Source organism: Megalobrama amblycephala, linkage group LG17 (assembly GCF_018812025.1).
Source record: "Megalobrama amblycephala isolate DHTTF-2021 linkage group LG17, ASM1881202v1, whole genome shotgun sequence".
Lineage (NCBI taxonomy): Eukaryota > Metazoa > Chordata > Actinopteri > Cypriniformes > Xenocyprididae > Megalobrama > Megalobrama amblycephala.
Window position 1 is genome coordinate 17,575,173 of NC_063060.1, and position 19,307 is coordinate 17,594,479.

General features: G+C 37.7%; 1 protein-coding gene across 3 annotated transcripts in view; it reads left to right on the forward strand.

The window, feature by feature from the left end:
* The window catches only part of dipk2aa (divergent protein kinase domain 2Aa), a 38,366-nt gene that overhangs the window by 11,019 nt on the left and 8,040 nt on the right, over positions 1 to 19,307 (forward strand). For 2 of the 3 annotated variants that reach the window (XM_048163086.1, XM_048163087.1), the window contains exon 3: positions 14,946 to 15,249. In XM_048163086.1, the coding sequence (XP_048019043.1) occupies positions 14,946 to 15,249 (304 nt within the window). Of the gene's footprint in view, positions 1 to 7,691; positions 7,839 to 14,945; positions 15,250 to 19,307 lie in introns of those variants that run through there. The other variant, XM_048163089.1, reaches the window with a different exon arrangement.

Sequence of the window (19,307 nt, forward strand, 5' to 3'; positions counted from 1 at the left end):
TCTGCCACACCTCAGGCATTCTAGGTGATAAAGGCAATCTGATCTCTCTCCGGAGAGCGAGTCGCTCGATTTGATTAGCAACATACAGTTTAGCCCCCTTTTGCCCTGCAACCTCTGCAGCGATTTGGTCAACATAATGAAATGTCATTAGTTTGCTGTGGATGCTGCTAATGAATTGGCTCCTAATCCATAGATGCGATTAAGTGTGATCTTCACCAGTGCTTGCTCTTCCTTCCCCTGCTGAAAACATGATGTTAAAGCTAACAGATGCTTGTCTCTTCAGAATGCTCTAAATCATTCATCACACTTCCTGAAGCTAAGAAAAGCCAGTTTTTCTAGTTTGCCAGAAGTTGTAGCAACCTTTTGCAGTTTTATAAGGCAGGCAAAATCTGCTTTCCAATTAGAAACCTGAGGCAGTCAGTCAGTGTCTACAAAGGTTTCTCCAAAATACCATAAAGTGCTGCAAAACATTGATGAGAAACGTGATAATTTATTAAATCATGCAATTTGCAAAATCAATTGAAATTAAAAAGTTGCAAAGTAACGGAAGTTGAGACACATCTATTCTTTCTTATTGTGACGTATATCTGAGTGAAAGAATATTGTAAGAGGAAAAAGATGTTGAGCGGGGACTGGGTTTTACCCAACAATTATTGATTGGATGGAGGCAGATCTGAATATGAGTTTGCGTTCTATTGTAAGAAATGGATGGGTTTAAGCACACTATATGATTTGAGAAGTTTGGCATACACCAACAGAGAGGAAGATTGATTTATAACATTTTGATTAAAAATTACAAGGTCAAAACACATTTTATTAAGGAGATGCATACATGGGTGAATCATTCACAATAAGATTAATAACAGACATTTAGAAAATAGGGTACATTTTCATGTTCACTTAAGATATTTTAAAACTGAAAATGGTATAATCAGCATACATGTTTGATGTTATTTTGTGTAAAATATTGTCTTTTCAGATGACGTGTTTGCTATGAGCGCAAAAATTACTTTTAATTTTTCTGCAAATTACAGTTACTTCTGATGTAATTGAATTATAGAACTTATATAGAACATTTCTATAAAAAACATTAGTGGATTTAACATCAAAATTTATCATGTTAAATGTTAAAATGTATATTTTTATTGTAACCTTTTCCCCTTTTAATACTTTGTTCAGTTCAAGAATAATTTATGCAATTTAGTATTGTTTATTTGAAAGAATTAAAAGAGCAGTTTCATGTCTATCCTTGTATTGTTCAACTGGTCAAGTTTGATATGGAATTTAGAAAGTAATTAGTAATAAGTGATGCAATACTTTTTAGAGAGAGTATATTTATCTAATTAGTCTGTTGAAGATGTAATTAATTACTTTTTTAGGGTAACTTACCCAACATTGATCACAATATGCACATTTGCGACATTAATGTAGATATATTGTGCAGGTGCAGCCCTCACTTTGTCTACAGTTCTAATTTTCCTGTCAATACATTTAAAACATTTCAGTCACTCTATTAGATGCCATTTTCAATGTCCGTTAATGGTTGATCCATATACACAGGATTGTTGGATATTATACAGTAAGCAACAAAGTAGAGCCTTCAGAAACTTTTTTTATACACTTGCAATGCATTCAGACATGGTTTGTTGACTTCCTACCTTCGTGTTCTGCTTGTGAAAGCAGTCTTTTTCGGTTTTTGACCACAATATACAGGCACGCTATATGGTCTTGTATACTGGATATGAGTATTTCTGTATGTTGGAAAGTCAAATTTAAATTCTGTCATATGACTGTTTTCTGTTTGCCCTGCAGGATGAATGTGAAGTCACTCAAGTTCAGATTTTTGTGGTCTTTGTATTTTTAGGTTTGTGTAAAAAAAAAAAAAAGAAAGAAAAAAGAACAGAGTAATTTGTTGTGTTTGGAGTTGATGGGAGTGCTGCGCTCAAGGGGCAAAAGAGCCTATGGAGCCGGAGACGAGCAAGACAATGAGAGGATTACAAAATCAGCGTGTAACAAGGATGCAGATGCCCCATCCTGTTGATGTTTTTTTTTTTTTTTTTTTTTTTTTTTTTAAGGCTTTGCCCACTGACATTTGTATTGCTATTTATAGCAGTAAAGGTCAGAAACACAATTTGTTCCCCTTAGCCTGGTATTGTGTCAGATTGTTGTGAAATGTGTGTCCTCTGGAAAAAAGCTGCTGCGCTTGACTTTGTACTTGCATTACTCGTGCCTCCTTCCTCCATTGAGAACGTGGCCCATCTGCTCAGCAAGGCTGAGAATAGCACAGGCAGAGCCCCGAGGGTCACGTCCATCACGGCATTAATCTTGCACACAGCCCAGTGTGTGTGGTGTGCGCCTCCTCTCCCTTCACCTGACAATGAGGTTATTATGAGGTTGTCATGCCCGGAGCACCTTTCTAAACAGTCCCAGAGCTGACAGGAGTCAACTGCTGTTTGTGTGTAAGGCTTTCACAAACAAGACTGAGCACAGCAAGGTTGTTATCAAGGACATGCCTATTATTTAGTGCATGTAAACTGGTGAACTCTCTTCCTGTAGAAGAAATTTGTCCTGATAACGTTGATAAATTTGTACAGATAGTGTCTGCAGTACTTTAAAAGGTGTTTTTGAAGTGATTCCTGGAATGAGATTCTAGAAAATTTTAATCTAGTTTCCCTTAGGTTTTAAAGTGTAATGCAGTCTTAAAGGGATAGTTCACTCAAAAATGAAAATTTGATGTTTATCTGCTTACCCCCAGGGCATCCAAGCTGTAGATTACTTTTTTTCTTCAGTTGAACGCAAATTATGATTTTTAACTGCAACCGCTGCCGTCTGTCAGTCAAATAATAGCAGTGATTGGGAACTTGACCATTAAGAGTCGAAAAAACTTCCATAGACAAATCCAAATTAAACCCTGCGGCTCGTGACGGCACATTAATGTCCTAAGACACGAAACGATCGGTTTGTGCGAGAAACCGAACAGTATTTATATAATTTTTTTACCTCTAATACACCACTATGTCCAAGTTCGTTCAGCTTCCGGCTAGTGAGGTCTGATCGCGCTCTGACAACGGAAGTGATGTCTCGCGCTCATTGAAGTATATGGGCGAGACATCACTTCCGTCTTCAGAACGCGTTTTTTGACCTCACTAACAGGAAGCTGAACGAAGTTGGACATAGTGGTGTATTAGAGGTAAAAATTATATAAATAATGTTCGGTTTCTCACACAAACCGATCGTTTCGTGTCTTAGGACATTAATGTGTCGTCACGAGCCGCAGGTTTTAATTTTGATTTGTCTAAGCAAGTTTTATTTACTGTTATAGTTGAAGTTCCCATCTACTGCTATTATTTGACTGACAGACGGCAGCGGTTGCAGTTAAAAATCATAATTTGCGTTCGACTAAAGAAAAAAAGTCACCTACATCTTGGATGCACTGGGGGTAAGCAGATAAACATCAAATTTTCATTTTTGGGTGAACTATCCCTTTAAATACTGTTTTATATCTTACATCGTCATTGGTCTGTGTCTGTCGGTGCAGTGTGAATTAGCCTTTAAAAGTATTGACTTATCTAACAAAAAACAACAACAAAAAAAAAAAAACAAGGTATCAAGTACGTAGTCTCATTTGATAGAAAACCTTTCAAATTTTGAAGAAAATAGATTTTGATCATGATTGATGAAACCCAGAAACGATGCAATTAATTGATTTTTGGTTCCCACTTTATATTAAGTGGCCTTAACTACTATGTACTTGCATCAAAAAATAAGTACAATGTACTTATTGGGTTCATATTGAATTGCAAAACACGTTTGCTGCTATTGAGGTGGGATATGGGTAAGGTTATAGGGAAAGCTTTGGTGGTATGGGTAGGTTTAAGGGTGGGTCAAGGTGTAAGGGAACGGTCAACAGTGTAATTATAAATTTAATTACAGATATAATTACATGCAGGTGTTATCAAAATATAAGTACAATATGTACCCAATAAGTGCATTGTATCAAATGATTAATTTAAATGTAAGTACATACATTTAAATGTTAGTTTGGCCTTGTTCACAATCATATCAGCTGCATCTGAGTCAAATTTTGTGTTTATCTCAAAGCAATCAAAAGTTATGTCATTTAGAACCATTGTAGCCTTTTTATCAAAAAAGGTCCAAAAAGTCCAAAGTCCAAAAACCTCTCTAAACATCATGATCTGAGTGTTTTACTGAACATAACTACTTACATGTGCACAGACCACAAAGCATAAAAATATTTATAATTACATGGAATCAAGACCTGTGAATCTGAATGATCAATCCAATCCAAGGGTGCTCTAGCTGTAAAATAGTGTCTGATTGGTCTTGACACGTCGTCCCTACTCACCATACCCGAGATTCATTTCTATTGGTTGAACTTTCAAATAACATTGGAAAACACTGTGTCGTGATCATGATGTGTTCGAGCTTTAGCCCAGCAGCATGTAATGTCACTCCATGAGGATTTTCTCATGGTCTACACATGAAGTTATGTTGTGTGTTTGTGTGTTTGTGTGTGTGTGTGTGTGTGTGTGTGTGTGTGTGTGTGTGTGTGTGTGTGTGTGTGTGTGTGTGTGTGTGCGTGTGTGTGCAGGCTTTTTTTATTCGAGATTTATTTATTTCTGCTCTAAATAAAGATGTGTGGTTTACTAATGTTTTGCGAAGCTACAAAGCAGAACGTGGTGCAAAAGCCTCATCTGTATACTGTTTACATGCCCCTCGGTGGCGACTTTTTAAGTTTTTAAGTCATCAAAATTGCAATCTGTTTGTGGGATCAGCCAAAATTAGTGACTACCGGTCGAGTCATAGAATTTGATTATCATCTCCGGCTGATCGATCAGAGCATCCCTAGTAATGTTTAGGTTTAGTTGACTAAATGTTTGAAACTTTTTTTTTTTTTACATTTACTTGTTTGCATTGCCTTGCCCCATTGATTTTTATTGTAAGTGCTTATTATAAAGGTTGGGAATGGGATCGAAAAATGTTGCAGGCTGGCTTTAAACCAGCATTACCCGCATGAGAATCAATACACTGTGCTACAGCTTCAACTTGCCCATATTTTCAAAATAGCACTGCTATATTCTTTTACACTTCGTCATCTGTGCAGAGTTGATATTCCCTCCTTACACGTCAGCACTAGTTTGACAGGCTCTATAATTGTAGAGAGTGTGAGCAAACTGTAGACTTGGGAACTTCACCACCGAAATGGAAGTTGCCATTCTTGATTAGTTGTCAAGCAAATGTTTGTTTTTAAAGAAACTTTGGTCCCACTTATATTAAGTGTCATTAACTACTATGACATTTAAATGAGTCATGTGATACAATGCACTTATTTTGTATCTACATGTTTTTACATTGTACTTATATTTATAAACTACTGTTACATAACTACCCATCTAGGGCTGGGGAGCCAGTAACAAAATAAGAAAAAAAAAAAAAAAAAAAAAAGTAAAAATAACTAAAGAAAGAAAACCTTGGAGAGAGAACGAGGGCAATCCAACTTCCCGTCCCAGAATCAACACAAACACCAATTCAAATTAGGATCTTTTAATTGAAAAGGTAAAGATTTATAAACTAAAATTAGTATTCTCAAAGTATTAACAGAGGTATTGGGAACAAAACTTCAGGGGAGGGTTATAACAAACAAAACCCAAACTAACTAACCCAATAATTTTATAAGTTACCTAGACAAAGATAATCCACAAATAAAATACATACAACTTCCCTCTCTCCCTACCTAGCCATAACCTGGAGAAAAACAGAGAAGTACAAACAAATGGCACCCTCCCCCTACATTCCCTTAAAGCAAAAAGAACGTAAGAGGTTAACAAACATAGATAACGTAAGTCATAAACAGAATCAAAAGATATTGAACAACTTCAATTCTCTCTCTATCAAAGAGCTCACTAAAATACTGAGTTCACTTACTCATATACAATAAATCAGAAATCTAACAACAAATGAGTCTGGGCAACAGGAGGAAGTATTTGCCCTGGCGGAAGGAAGTCTCTCTCTCTTCTCCACTATTCCACGACGTCTTATATTCCCACTCCTTTCCGTCAACATCCAGTCACCCAAGACCGGATTGAACACAGCTGATTGGAACACCTGTCTCATAACGAGAGAGAGAGAGAGAGAAAAGGGGAGAGGGAGAGAAAGAGCAAACAACCAGATCCAACACACACACACACACACACACATTATAAACACATTGAATACGTCTTTAGATGTAACACTACCTGCATGTAATTATAGCTGTAATTAATTTCTGTAATTACATCAATAATTACACTGTTGTAAGGTCCCTTACCGCTTAACCCACCCTTAAAACTACCCATTTCACCAAACCTGTCCCTAACCTTACCCGTATTCCACCTCAATAGCAGCAAAAATGTTTTGCAATGCAATATGACACGTAATATGAAGTGTGACCAAAAGTTTCATGCGAAAAGTCTCTTGGTGATTGCTAATCCTACTAACTCAATTTCTGGAATTGGGTATATGTCGAACGTCACATGACCAAACCGGAAAACTGGTCTCTTTGCATCCGCTTGTCAGAGAAAGTGTTAACAGCATTATGAACTGACGGAATATCTATCGACATTTAAGGTAATCATCGAAACTACCTAGTTCACATTGTTATAGGAGTTTTATCCTATTAAATATCTAAACGTTAGTGTGAAGAAGAAAAATTTAAAAATCTTTTAAATATGAATCTGCATATGCGGAGGACATCAGTTATTCTCATCTTTGCTTGTTCCTTTTAAGTTATCTTGGATAAAACAGATAATTCTTCATGTAGCACATACAAAAGACCCAAACCGGAAGCGATCTGATCTGTTTCACAGAAAACGGAAGTTAGATTGCGCATAACCCCTGTTGGCCCTATCAAGGTTGGGAACGGCCTTTGGGTTTCTTGCCCAGATCTCATTAAGCTGCCACTACACTAACTAGGGTTGGCTTGATATCAACATTTATTACAACACTGGCATGATTCCAGACCTTGGTTTTGATACTAAAGTGGTGCCTTGACACAAACAGATGGTCGACCTTTAAATATAAGATTTACAATTCATGCTGACCATTAATTGAAATAAAGCATATGAAATCTGTTTAATTTCAACGCTCATTTACAGAGACATGCAGAACATGTAGACTTCATTTTTAGTCTTCTGCTCTCTAATATTCACAGTAGTGGTTGACCAATATCTTAGAGAGCTGGGTGGCCGATATTAAGCGATGGATGGATAGATAGATAGATAGACAGATAGACATAGATAGATAGATAGATAGATAGATAGATAGATAGATAGATAGATAGATAGATAGATAGATAGATAGATAGATAGATAGATAGATAGATAGATAGATAGATAGATAGATAGATAGATAGATAGATAGATAGATAGATAGATAGTAGGAGTGTAACGATACGCGTATTCGTATCGAACCGTTCAGTACGAGGCTTTCGGTTCGGTATGCGGTTACGGTAATTAATTACATTTGGAAAATAAAAAAGTGTGTGAAATATAATGGTATGCGTTCAACAAGGTAGCCCAATAACCCAAACGACGTAACAGGCAACGCCCCTGACACCCCTGAAGAAAAAAAAACACCAACTTATGTTTATGTTAGGCTACTCAGTCAGGCGCTCACTCACTCAGTACGCGCTGAAGGCTCGTTGCAAAATGGCTAATGCGTTTAACAGACCAGAAATAGAAGATCCTCCAATAACCAACAGGTCTGGTGTTTGGGTGCACTTTGGATTCCCTGTAAGCTATGATGGTGATGGCAAGAGAGTGGTGGATAAAAAATCAACGGTATGTCGCATCTGCTACATGACAATAGGGTACACCAGCGGGAATACTTAAAACATGTCAACTCATTTACGCCGACATCACCCCAGAGTGTCAGTCTCTGGAACAAGACGAAAAACAGGAGAAACATACACGCCACAAACTATCCCCGCAGCATTTAGACAGACATTTCCAACTGATTCAAACAGGGCAAAAGACATCACCGTGGCGATTGGTACATTTATAGCCGCGGATATGAGACCTTACTCTAATAATATTTTTTTCTTTTTGCTGTATCTAAAACATACCGAACCTTACCTTACCGAACCGTGACACCAGTGTATCGTATTGTATCGAACCGAACCGTGAATTCTGTGAACCGTTACACCCCTAATAGATAGATATACACACACACATTTGCAAAGAAATTAAGGTTTCTGATGAAAACATTCCAGGATTTTTCTCCATATCGTGGACGTCAATGGAGCCCAAACGGTTGGTCAAAATTACAGTTTACAGCAATCCCAGACCAGAAATAAGGGTCTTATCTAGAGAAACCATCGCTCATTTTCTTAAAAAAAAATAAAAAATTATACATTTTAACAATAAATGCTCATCTTGAACTAACTCTATTTTTCTTCTCTATTTGAATTCCAGCAAGTGTAGATACTGCTAAGTGTATTACTGCCCTCCACAGGTCAATGTTTAAACTAAATTGTCATATACAATATGCTAGTGCAAGGATATATAATAATTAGTTCAAACTTTAACCTGTGGAGGGCAGTAACACACTTAGCAGTGTATACACTGCTGGAATTCAAATAGAGAAGAAGGGAGCTAGTTCAAGATGAGCATTTATTCTTAAAACTTAATAATATGTTATTTATTTTATTTTATTTTAGAAAATGAGCGATTGTTTCTCAAGATAAGACCTTTATTCCTCATCTGGGATCGTGTAGAACGTTTTGATGCTGCAATGAAACTGTAATTTTGACCTTCAACCGTTTGGGCTCCATTTAAGTCTACTATATGGAGAAAAATCCTGGAATGTTTTCATCAAAAACTTTAATTTCTTTTCGACTGAAGAAAGAAAGACATGAACATCTTGGATGACACGGGGGTGAGTAAATTATCAGGAAATTTTAATTTGAAAGTGAACTAATCCTTTAAACAAGTTGTTTTTAGTTTGAATCCTATTTTGCAAAGTTCACTCATCACAAGTTAACACATTTGCATAATGCCTGCCTACGTTCTTCATGGACATCACATGAAAACTTGAACCTTTCTCAAACGCTGTAGCTCGTTCATGTGGATAACATGTCGACAAGACGCTGTGCTCTGGGCTGTGAAAGGAAATTTGGTTTATGTTCACTTCCAAATTTTGAGGCTGTGAAAAATCAGTGATTAAAGTTGGGACATTACCTGCTTTATTTGGACCAACTTGCTCCTCAGAATCACAAACTGTAAGTGTGATTAATTATTGATGCATTTTATACCGGGTGTTCAAAATACATAGTTTTGTGTTTTAGCTATTTTGTATGTCTCTGGCTAACCGGCTAACTCACATTATTATCTCTCTGAAATACTTCTGCAAATCAGTTGTTGGCCACTATTACCTAAATCTGTGTCCATTAATGCAGATTGTCTGTCGTTCTTACAACTTGAGCAAGATTTGTTTTACAAACTTTAATGTTAAATCAGTCATTCACATTAGTGCTGGGCTAACGAATGCACAGTTATTGATACAGTTAATAATACAGTTCCCACATGTGCACCGCAATAAATTAGAAATATACACGTCGGTTTGTTGATGGACATACGCTTGTTAATGCTGACAGTGAGGAATTACATCTCATAATGTAATACCTCAAACTGAGTAGTGTAACACTGAGAAACTCTAGTCGTTCTTGTGATGGAGGCTCGGATTGAATAACTATTTCTTCTAATGTTTCATCATCGGACTCTAGCTCAGATTGATATGGTAAAATCGACTCCATCGTTACTGTCTTTACAGTGTGTACAATCGCTGAGCTTTAGGAAGCATACAGAGCTGAATCAGTTATGGTAATGGGCGTTTGTTTCCGACTTGTGCTGTACGTGGTAGACCAATCACAACAGACTGGGCCATCTGGCCAATCAGAGCAGAGCAGGCTATCGAAAAGGACGGATTTATTGAGACTGATTCATCCATCGAGTCGTTTGAGAAATATTGAATAATGTGGTGATATGCAATGTATATTATGAGAAAATGAAAGTGTTTTTTGTCCTTGGATGCATGTAAACCTGTTGTAGGAGACCTCCAAAACAAAATTAGGAACCTTACAAAAACCATAATGGGGCACTTTAAATCAAGTAGGGTCATAGAATTATCAACAGTCAGTTACTAATAAGTGAAAACTTTAAATAAAAGCAAAACCTTTTTTTTTTTTTTTTTTTTATACTACACAGCCCTAACCCATCAGCAGGTTACATTTATAAGTGTGTCTCTTAGTTATAGATGACTAGCACTAGGGTTGGGCCGATAGATAATGCCATCGTCCGTTGACAGATTCTGTCCGAACCATGAGACAAATGGTAGCATGTTTTTACTTTTTCTAGTTGAAGTGAGAAATTTGTCAAAACAGAGGTGCGACTCACACCACAAGCACTCTGGATCGTTTGTGGTAATGATATTTCAGCGCTATATTCTCTAGTAGTTTTTTCTAAAGCTAAATGTGCTTCATTCAAGCCCTTTCAGCTCTGTGCATGTTCTCTCTTTCTCCAGATGCACGCCACATTAACGTTGTGTGTCCATTGTCGTGGAGCAGAGCGAATGTTTTTAATTAATTCCAATGGAAGTTGAGCTTAATGCTCAGATGTCAAGGTGAAGCTCCCATAGACATCGCCCAACCCTAACTAGCACCTGGCGCATCTGTCATTGTGGTGTTGATGGTGCTTTTATTAAAACAAACCTTTCACCTGCCTACAACAACCTATTCAGTGTGTCTCACAACCATTTGGCCATTGTTGGAGTTTATGAAAGCGTCGAGTTCAGACGCACATTCCTATTATTGATGGGCTAGAATTTCCACTGGGTCGGAAAAACAAATGACTAACTTCCCTGAAACGTTTCTCTCTGCACGCTCTTGTGTGCATTGGTTGTGTTTGTCACTGATTCCATGATTTACTGATCTGAAAACATTCTGTGATGTAATTTGTCCGATTTTATTACTCTTGAAAGCACATATATCGGGCACCTCTGATTTAATTTGTCCTTGAATGTGTTTGCAGCTTTTCATGTCGTTAATTTTCCTTAAAAGGTTTGCAGTTGTCTGTAGATTCACATGCTGTTTCAGTGTGTTTGAGAATTGAGGATTTCTTTGACCTTTCTTGGTAAAGCGTTGTACCATCTCTTAGAAGTAGCATAATATACCTTTTGAAAGTTATGTACATCGTCATTTTACAGAGTCCTTGACAAAAGTCACAGCTCTCTGGGTAAGGAAACAGTGTTAAGTGTTAGTCAGAGTCTCAATTATAGCAAGAACAACAGAGGAAAAAAGGCTTGTTTCTGGACCATGTTAAACTGCAGCTCAACAGGTTTGTGGTGCGAAGGGCTGTTTTATTTCACTAAAATTCTTGGAACGGTTTTGTTTTTATGTCAAAACCTGGTTTGAGTTCAATTTAATACATAAGGATTTGGTTTTCCTTCATTTGGTAATGATGCAGATCCTTGGAAATTTGATGACAGTGATGTTTAACAAAATCATTGCAAAATGTAAGCAGAGAAATGCTAGAAATTACTGAATTTAAACAACACTCTGTGCATGTGTGTGAATAAAACCAGATATCATTTCAGTTGGGTTGGGCGATATTACCAAATTCTTATTTCACGATATGAGAAATCTTATATCATGTGAAAAAGGACAGAATTTGAAAGACTACACTTTGTTTCTTATCGAAAGTAACAAAACGCAGAGCTTTTTGCAGTTATTGGTGGTTAATGGTGGTTAGGCTACAACACTGTATTCGTTGTGTAGATCTGGGCCAGGGCTGGGCCGGGCAGCAGGGGCCGGGGCGCGTTTGGTACACCATGACAGTATTACGCTTTGTACCGTGGGTGGTGTATCGCATTTTTTCAGTTTGGTTTGAATATCGTTACACTACTTGAGACATAACTGATAACATAACAAAACTCCAAACAACATGAGCTGTGGAAAAATATAAGTGATCTAGGAGCTTTTTTCAGCGAATGCCATTGAAAACACAGTAAGTCTATCCTTCAAAGTCTCGCTTTCATACTTGTCATTGCACTGCTCTGATTAAGGTCTGTAAGGCAGCAAAAAGAACTCAGTTCAGTACTCATGCACTCTATGAGCAGCGGCTTCATGTGTGTGCATCTCTCAGACAGCACTCAAAAACCATCTCTCAGACAGCGCATGTGCATACTGAAATAAGTTTATCGTGGTTGAGGGTTTAAAATCAATTCTTTTTCCCTTACCTTTTTTTTTTCTTTTTTTTTCTTTGTCAAAATTAATCAAAAGTGCCCCTCTCAAACAAATATCAAAGATAATATTGTGGTCAATAAAACTAAATGCATTTGATTATAATTAACATTACAATGTGTACAAAACTAAGGTATCCTAAAGTATCCTGGGGTCTGCAGCATTTTCAAAAGTCTCCGTGGATGGCAGGCGTAAACGTAGCAAGTTACTCATTTTAAAATGAAAACACACTAGTGTAAATGTAGATCTCCTCGGGAACTTATGCTCTCGAGCTAAATATAGCTCTTTCAGTTGAGTACCTATGGCTTGACGGCAGGAAAAATTTAAAAAACGAATTTTTAATTTTTTTTTTTTTTTTTTTTTTTTTTCAATAATCAAAGGTAGTGTATCGATTCAATTAAAAATCCACATATTACTTATTTTAAAATATTACGGTTAATTCATTGATGCCTATTTGTCATGTAGGCTACTGATTAATTATCATCCGGCACAAGTTCAAATTTCATTGCACAATGTGAAGTGGAGTCATTCATAAATCAGTTGAAAATTACATGGACAGACGCCTTTACATTTATAAAGCGATCTGAATCTGTTGTTGTTGAAACAATGAATGTTTATTTATTACAAAGCACTACACAAAACCATGCAGTACCAAAAGTCGCATTATTGGTTAGTATTCAAGCCACTGGTATTTTGCCTATGTATATTGGTATACTGTTTACCATTTGATCAAACCATCATAGTTTATTAAAGGTCCCGTTCTTCGTGATCCCATGTTTCAAACTTTAGTTAGTGTGTAATGTTGTTGTTGTTGTTGTTGTTGTTGTTGTTGTTGTTGTTGTTGTTGGAGTATAAATAAAATCTGTAAAATTTTAAAGCTCAAAGTTCAATGCCAAGCGAGATATTTTATTTAACAGAAGTCGCCTACATCGAACGGCCAGTTTGGACTACATCCCTCTACTTCCTTCTTTAATGACGTCACTAAAACAGTTTTTTGACTAACCTCCGCCCACAGGAATACACAAGAGTTGCGTTTGTAGAGTGTGTTTGTCACCATGTCGTTGAAACGCTGTTATTTTCATCCCGCAGTCCAATCACCGGGTCTGATTCCGGCTCAAATTGATAGGGTAAAATTAAAGACATGTTTACAATAACACTGAGCGCGTGCATCTCCACGTTATGGTAAGAGGCGTGACCTTTCCGGGCAAGATGCGCTAAACTGCTGTCGAATCACAACACAGGAACCGCTGGCACAATCAGAACTCGTTACGTATTTCTGAAGGAGGGACTTCATAGAACAAGGAAGTCATCAGCCCGTTTTTATGACAGTGGAAACAGCGGTATACAGATAAGTAAATTATGTGAAAAATACTGTGTTTTTTTACACACGAAACATGAACACGTTATATTGCACACTATAAACACAATCAAAGCTTCAAAAAAACACGAAAAACGGGACCTTTAAATGAAGCCCAGGTGCCACCTACAGGCCTATTATGTGAAGTGTAGGCTGACGAGCACGCGAAATGGTGACGTGAAAGGACTTTATTATATTACCATTTTTGATAATTATGCTACAGTGAATTATGCATTCCCCTTGGAATTATAAGGTAACAGGAACAGTAAGAGGTTAAGGGGGAAAAAAAATACTATTTTATTGCAATACTTACTTAAAAGCAAAACAAAAAATGTTAGTTACAGTTGATTGTAAGGAAGATTGGTAATTATTTACTAATTTCTGTGTTCCATACATCTCATCACGTAACAAAATAACAAATGGCTCAGACCCGAAGACTTGAGAGGTGAACTAATCAGCGACACTAAAAAGTCATCTTCTCCTCAGTCATATTTACAGCTTTAGGTAAGGAACAATGGCTTACGGCACAGCACCAGATGTACAGCAAATGTACTCCCTGGTATCCCACTCACAAAAAAAGTCAGATTCCTCATACAAAATAGCATTTTAATATAAATTCCATGAATCTACATTAATAATTTTGATTACAATGTCAAGGGATATATTCAACAAGTGATTTTCTTAGTTGGTATCATTATAAGCATTAGGTCAAGGCAAGAGGAAAAATATGGATGTTCTTGTGGGTTTTGCCTTCGTTTATTCACTTGTGACCCTTAAAAGTCTCAAGGACAGGATGAGTGTAACAGATTGGAACATGCCGAAATGCCTCCTGCAGTTATCAGATTTATGACATCAGGAGTGTAAGCCAGTAAAATGTTATATATGTGACAGATTCGCTTTGCCAAATGTCCATCACAAACCATATATCGTGAATAGCAGGAAGCATGCCCTCTCTAGCCTAGACCACAGAGGCCAGATGTTGGAGGCTCCGACTGGTTACCGAATGCTGTGTTTTGTCCTCTAAATTATTTGAATCTCTGGGATTAAAGTTTAATGGTCACTTATCCATTTTTAATGACTCGACTTGAAATGGGGCTATCGAATATCAACAGCACTTAAGAAAAGTTTGGTACAGCTACTTTGCTCCAAGCTAACGATTGTGCAGTTTATCAGTGTCTTAATGTGTATCTTTTGCTTCAAATGTGAGTGGACCTGCTGTTTTTTCTTTATCGTGTGTTTGAACGGAGAACTTCTGTCTCACCTTGACTCTCTCCTCATGTTTCATCTCTGCAGAGTTTTCCTTCCGATGAGGGCTGGCCGTTCGCCAAATACCTGGGGGCCTGCGGCCGGATGGTGGCGGTGAATTACGTGGGCGAGGAGCTCTGGAGCTTCTACAATGCACCATGGGAGAAAAGAGTAGATCTGGCCAAGCAGCTGATGGACATCGCCGAGCAGCTGACCAACAACGACTTTGACTTTGCCCTTTACCTCCTAGACGTCAGCTTCGACAACTTTGCAGTCGGGCCTCGTGACGGGAAAGTCATCGTCGTCGATGCAGAAAACGTCATAGTGGCAGACAAAAGACTGATAAAGCAGAGTAAGTAATGACTCATTCCAGTGTCTCCGTGGTCTTGGTTTGCTTAACGACATTTATACATTTCTCTGGAAGCTGTTATCCAGGTTAGACCGGCTATTTTTTTTAATTTTTTTTTTAATTCATTTTTTTTGTCTACTTTCATATGCTCTGACCCACTTTCAGTTTATCCTGAGCTGGAGCACCTGTTTTTTGGACTGTTTGTTACTGTACTGCCTTCCCAGTCAACATAAATGTTTCTTTGGCCTTTCAGGCAGAATTATCACAGTAGACACTCTGCATTTCGGAACTCCAGTCAAGTCACGTTTATTTATATACCACATTATACAATAGATTGTAAAGCAAGCAGCTTTAAAGCCTTGTGCACACCAGGACGATTACCACGCACGCTTATCGCCAGCATTTTTCGAGATGTTTTTCGACACGTCTTTGTTCATACCAAAACAAGTTGTTGTTTTTTTGTTTTTTTTTACTGGCGATGCACTGAGTGAACGTGCAAACTCCCTAACAGTATACGGCACTTGTGCTTAGTGCAAGTGAACATATTTATGAATTAGACATTCTAAATATTTCTTGAATGTAAATAAAACAATAAAAATACAGATATAAAATGGCATATACATGACATGAGGAGTTGGTAGTCAGAAACGGTAGTGCAAATATGTCACAATGACAGTAGTGCAAGTGAACGGTAGTGCAAATAAACATTTATGAAACAGACATTCTCAACTATATTTCTTGAATGTAAAAAAAACAAAAAAAAAAAAACAATAAAAAATATAGAAATAAAATGGCATATAATACAGATCAATTGGTGTGGCCAAGAACTGGCAGAGCACCCATAGTTTGTAGGGGTCTTCTTCGTCTACTTACTTCCTTTTCGTCATCCTCTTCGTAGGTATCAATATGTGCTTGGCAAGACCGTTTTGTGCTTGAGCGCCACCATGTCGTGTTTTACTGTAATTTCAGCAGCTCCAGGCACGTGAACAAAAGTCTCTCATTGGAACTCAAATCTCATTGGTCGGCCAGTTTTTAACGCAGCACTTCAAACCAAAAAAAAACCCAAGTTTTTTTTTTTTTTTTAATTATGCTTTTACTGCTGCCGTTTTGTGCATCAGTGTGCACGCTCACATTGGCGTACTTTTAGTCACAAGACGTTAAACTTCAGCGATAAGTGTGTGTGATAATCGTCCCGGTGAGCACAAGCCTTTACAGTTTTAAACATGAAAAACAGTGACAGTGTCACTTTCGATTAGAATTACAACTTAATTTTCTACTATAAAGCAGCTTTCAAGTGTGTACACATTTTTACTTGCGTCTGACCTCGACGGACTGAAGAGAAGAAATGAACCAGAGAAGATTTCAAAGAAGGCGGCGCCTCAGAGCCACACCTACCTATTACGTAATCGCCACAGACCAACGGTAGTTTGAAGGTGTTTACCAGCCAGAGCAAACTTTTCCCGAAAGTTCGCTTTTGGCAAGCTGTTTCAAACTCTAAAAAAAAAAAAAAAAAAAAAAAAAGTTAATTTTTAATGGCATCACTCCAGTTCATTCTTTAATTTCACTTGAAGTATATTGGTGCCTTTAGTCACCGCTGAAAATGCCTGTTTTTTGCTCAGTGCACACGCTCACTGTCTGAATTCTGGATTCTTATAAATTCTCTTAGAAACAACAAAGTGCAGATCCAATGTAAGTAAGATAATCATTGTGCAGTATAGAGAGATGTTTAGCTTATTTTGTCTGTGTATCCATAATCTGAAATACCATTTCCTCAAACAATACCGTTTAATGTTATCATTTGTGTACTCCGTGGAGGCCATTTACATTAATGCTGCTCAAAGGTAGCATTCATGCATTTACAAAACAACTGCATAAACATAAATGCCATGTCTAATGCTGCTTCTGTTCCACATTTCCAGTATAAAGATGGCTTTTTTTGATACTTCTAAAATTAAATTGGTAACAGTCTACAGGTGCTGGTCATATAATTAGAATATCATCAAAAAGTTTATTTCACTAATTCCATTCAAAAAATGAAACTTGTATATTATATTCATTCATTACACACAGACTGATATATTTCAAATGTTTATTTCTTTTAATTTTGATGATTATAACTGACAACTAAGGAAAATCCCAAATTCAGTATCTCAGAAAATTAGAATATTGTGAAAAGGTTCAATATTGAAGACACCTGGTGCCACAATCTAATCAGCTAATTAACTCAAAACACCTGCAAAGGCCTTTAAATGGTCTCTCAGTCTAGTTCTGTAGGCTACACAATCATGGGGAAGACTTGCTGACTTGACAGTTGTCCAAAAGACGACCATTGACACCTTGCACAAGGAGGGCAAGACACAAAAGGTCATTGCAAAAGAGGCTGGCTGTTCACAGAGCTCTGTGTCCAAGCACATTAATAGAGAGGCAAAGGGAAGGAAAAGATGTGGTAGAAAAAAGGGTACAAGCAATAGGGATAACCGCACCCTGGAGAGGAATGTGAAACAAAACCCATTCAAAAATGTGGGGGAGATTCACAAAGAGTGGACTGCAGCTGGAGTCAGTGCTTCAAGAGTCACTACGCACAGACGTATTCAAGACATGGGTTTCAGCTGTCGCATTCCTTGTGTCAAGCCACTCTTGAACAACAGACAGCGTCAGAAGCGTCTCGCCTGGGCTAAAGACAAAAAGGTCCAAAGTTACGTTCTCTGATGAAAGTAAATTTTGCGTTTCCTTTGGAAATCAGGGTCCCAGAGTCTGGAGGAAGAGAGGAGAGGCACACAATCCACGTTGCTTGAGGTCCAGTGTAAAGTTTCCACAGTCAGTGATGGTTTGGGGTGCCATGTCATCTGCTGGTGTTGGTCCACTGTGTTTTCTGAGGTCCAAGGTCAACGCAGCCGTATACCAGGAAGTTTTAGAGCACTTCATGCTTCCTGCTGCTGACCAACTTTATGGAGATGCAGATTTCATTTTCCAACAGAATTTGGCACCTGCACACAGTGCCAAAGCTACCAGTACCTGGTTTAAGGACCATGGTATCCCTGTTCTTAATTGGCCAGCAAACTCGCCTGACCTTAGTCCCATAGAAAATCTATGGGGTATTGTGAAGAGGAAGATGCGATATGCCAGACCCAACAATGCAGAAGAGCTGAAGGCCACTATCAGAGCAACCTGGGCTCTCATAACACCTGAACAGTGCCACAGACTGATCGACTCCATGCCACGCTGCATTGCTGCAGTAATTCAGGCAAAAGGAGCCCCAACTAAGTATTGAGTGCTGTACATGCACATACTTTTCATGTTCATACTCTTCAGTTGGCCAAGATTTCTAAAAATCCTTTCTTTGTATTGGTATTAAGTAATCTAATTTTCTGAAATACTGAATTTGGGATTTTCCTTAGTTGTCAGTTATAATCATCAAAATTAAAAGAAATAAACATTTGAAATATATCAGTCTGTGTGTAATGAATGAATATAATATACAAGTTTCACTTTTTGAACGGAATTAGTGAAATAAATCAACTTTTTGATGATATTCTAATTATATGACCAGCACCTGTATAGTATTCTGATGTATTGAAGTGATTGGTTAAATTAAGTATTTGACATACAAGACAACACAGAGACATTAAGGTAATTATAAATAATACCCTTACAAAGGTAAAATTGCCCCTGGAAATCAATTACAGGGATCAAATATTTCCCCACAATGGAAACATTAATTTCAGACCCTGGTAGAGCACCTAATTTAATAATGCGTGGTATTTGAAATTCCAGTTTCACATTTGAGTAAGTATTGCTGTTGAAGCGTTTGCATTGCAACAGATTAATGTGGCCCAAAGCTGCACTTTTGATTCTGAACAGTAGTGAGTTGGCATGGATTGGTGCAGTGCTGGACCAAGTATGTGTGCCAGTGTATCTGCCATCCAGAGAGGCCAAACTGGGCTGGCGGATGAACTTGGAGCATGTGTGCTACATAACAATGGCTATTTGCTTCAGTCTGCCAGCATTTATCTGAATGGAGCTTGTGTGTGTGTGCGTTTGCTCGCAGATGGGTCTTTCTG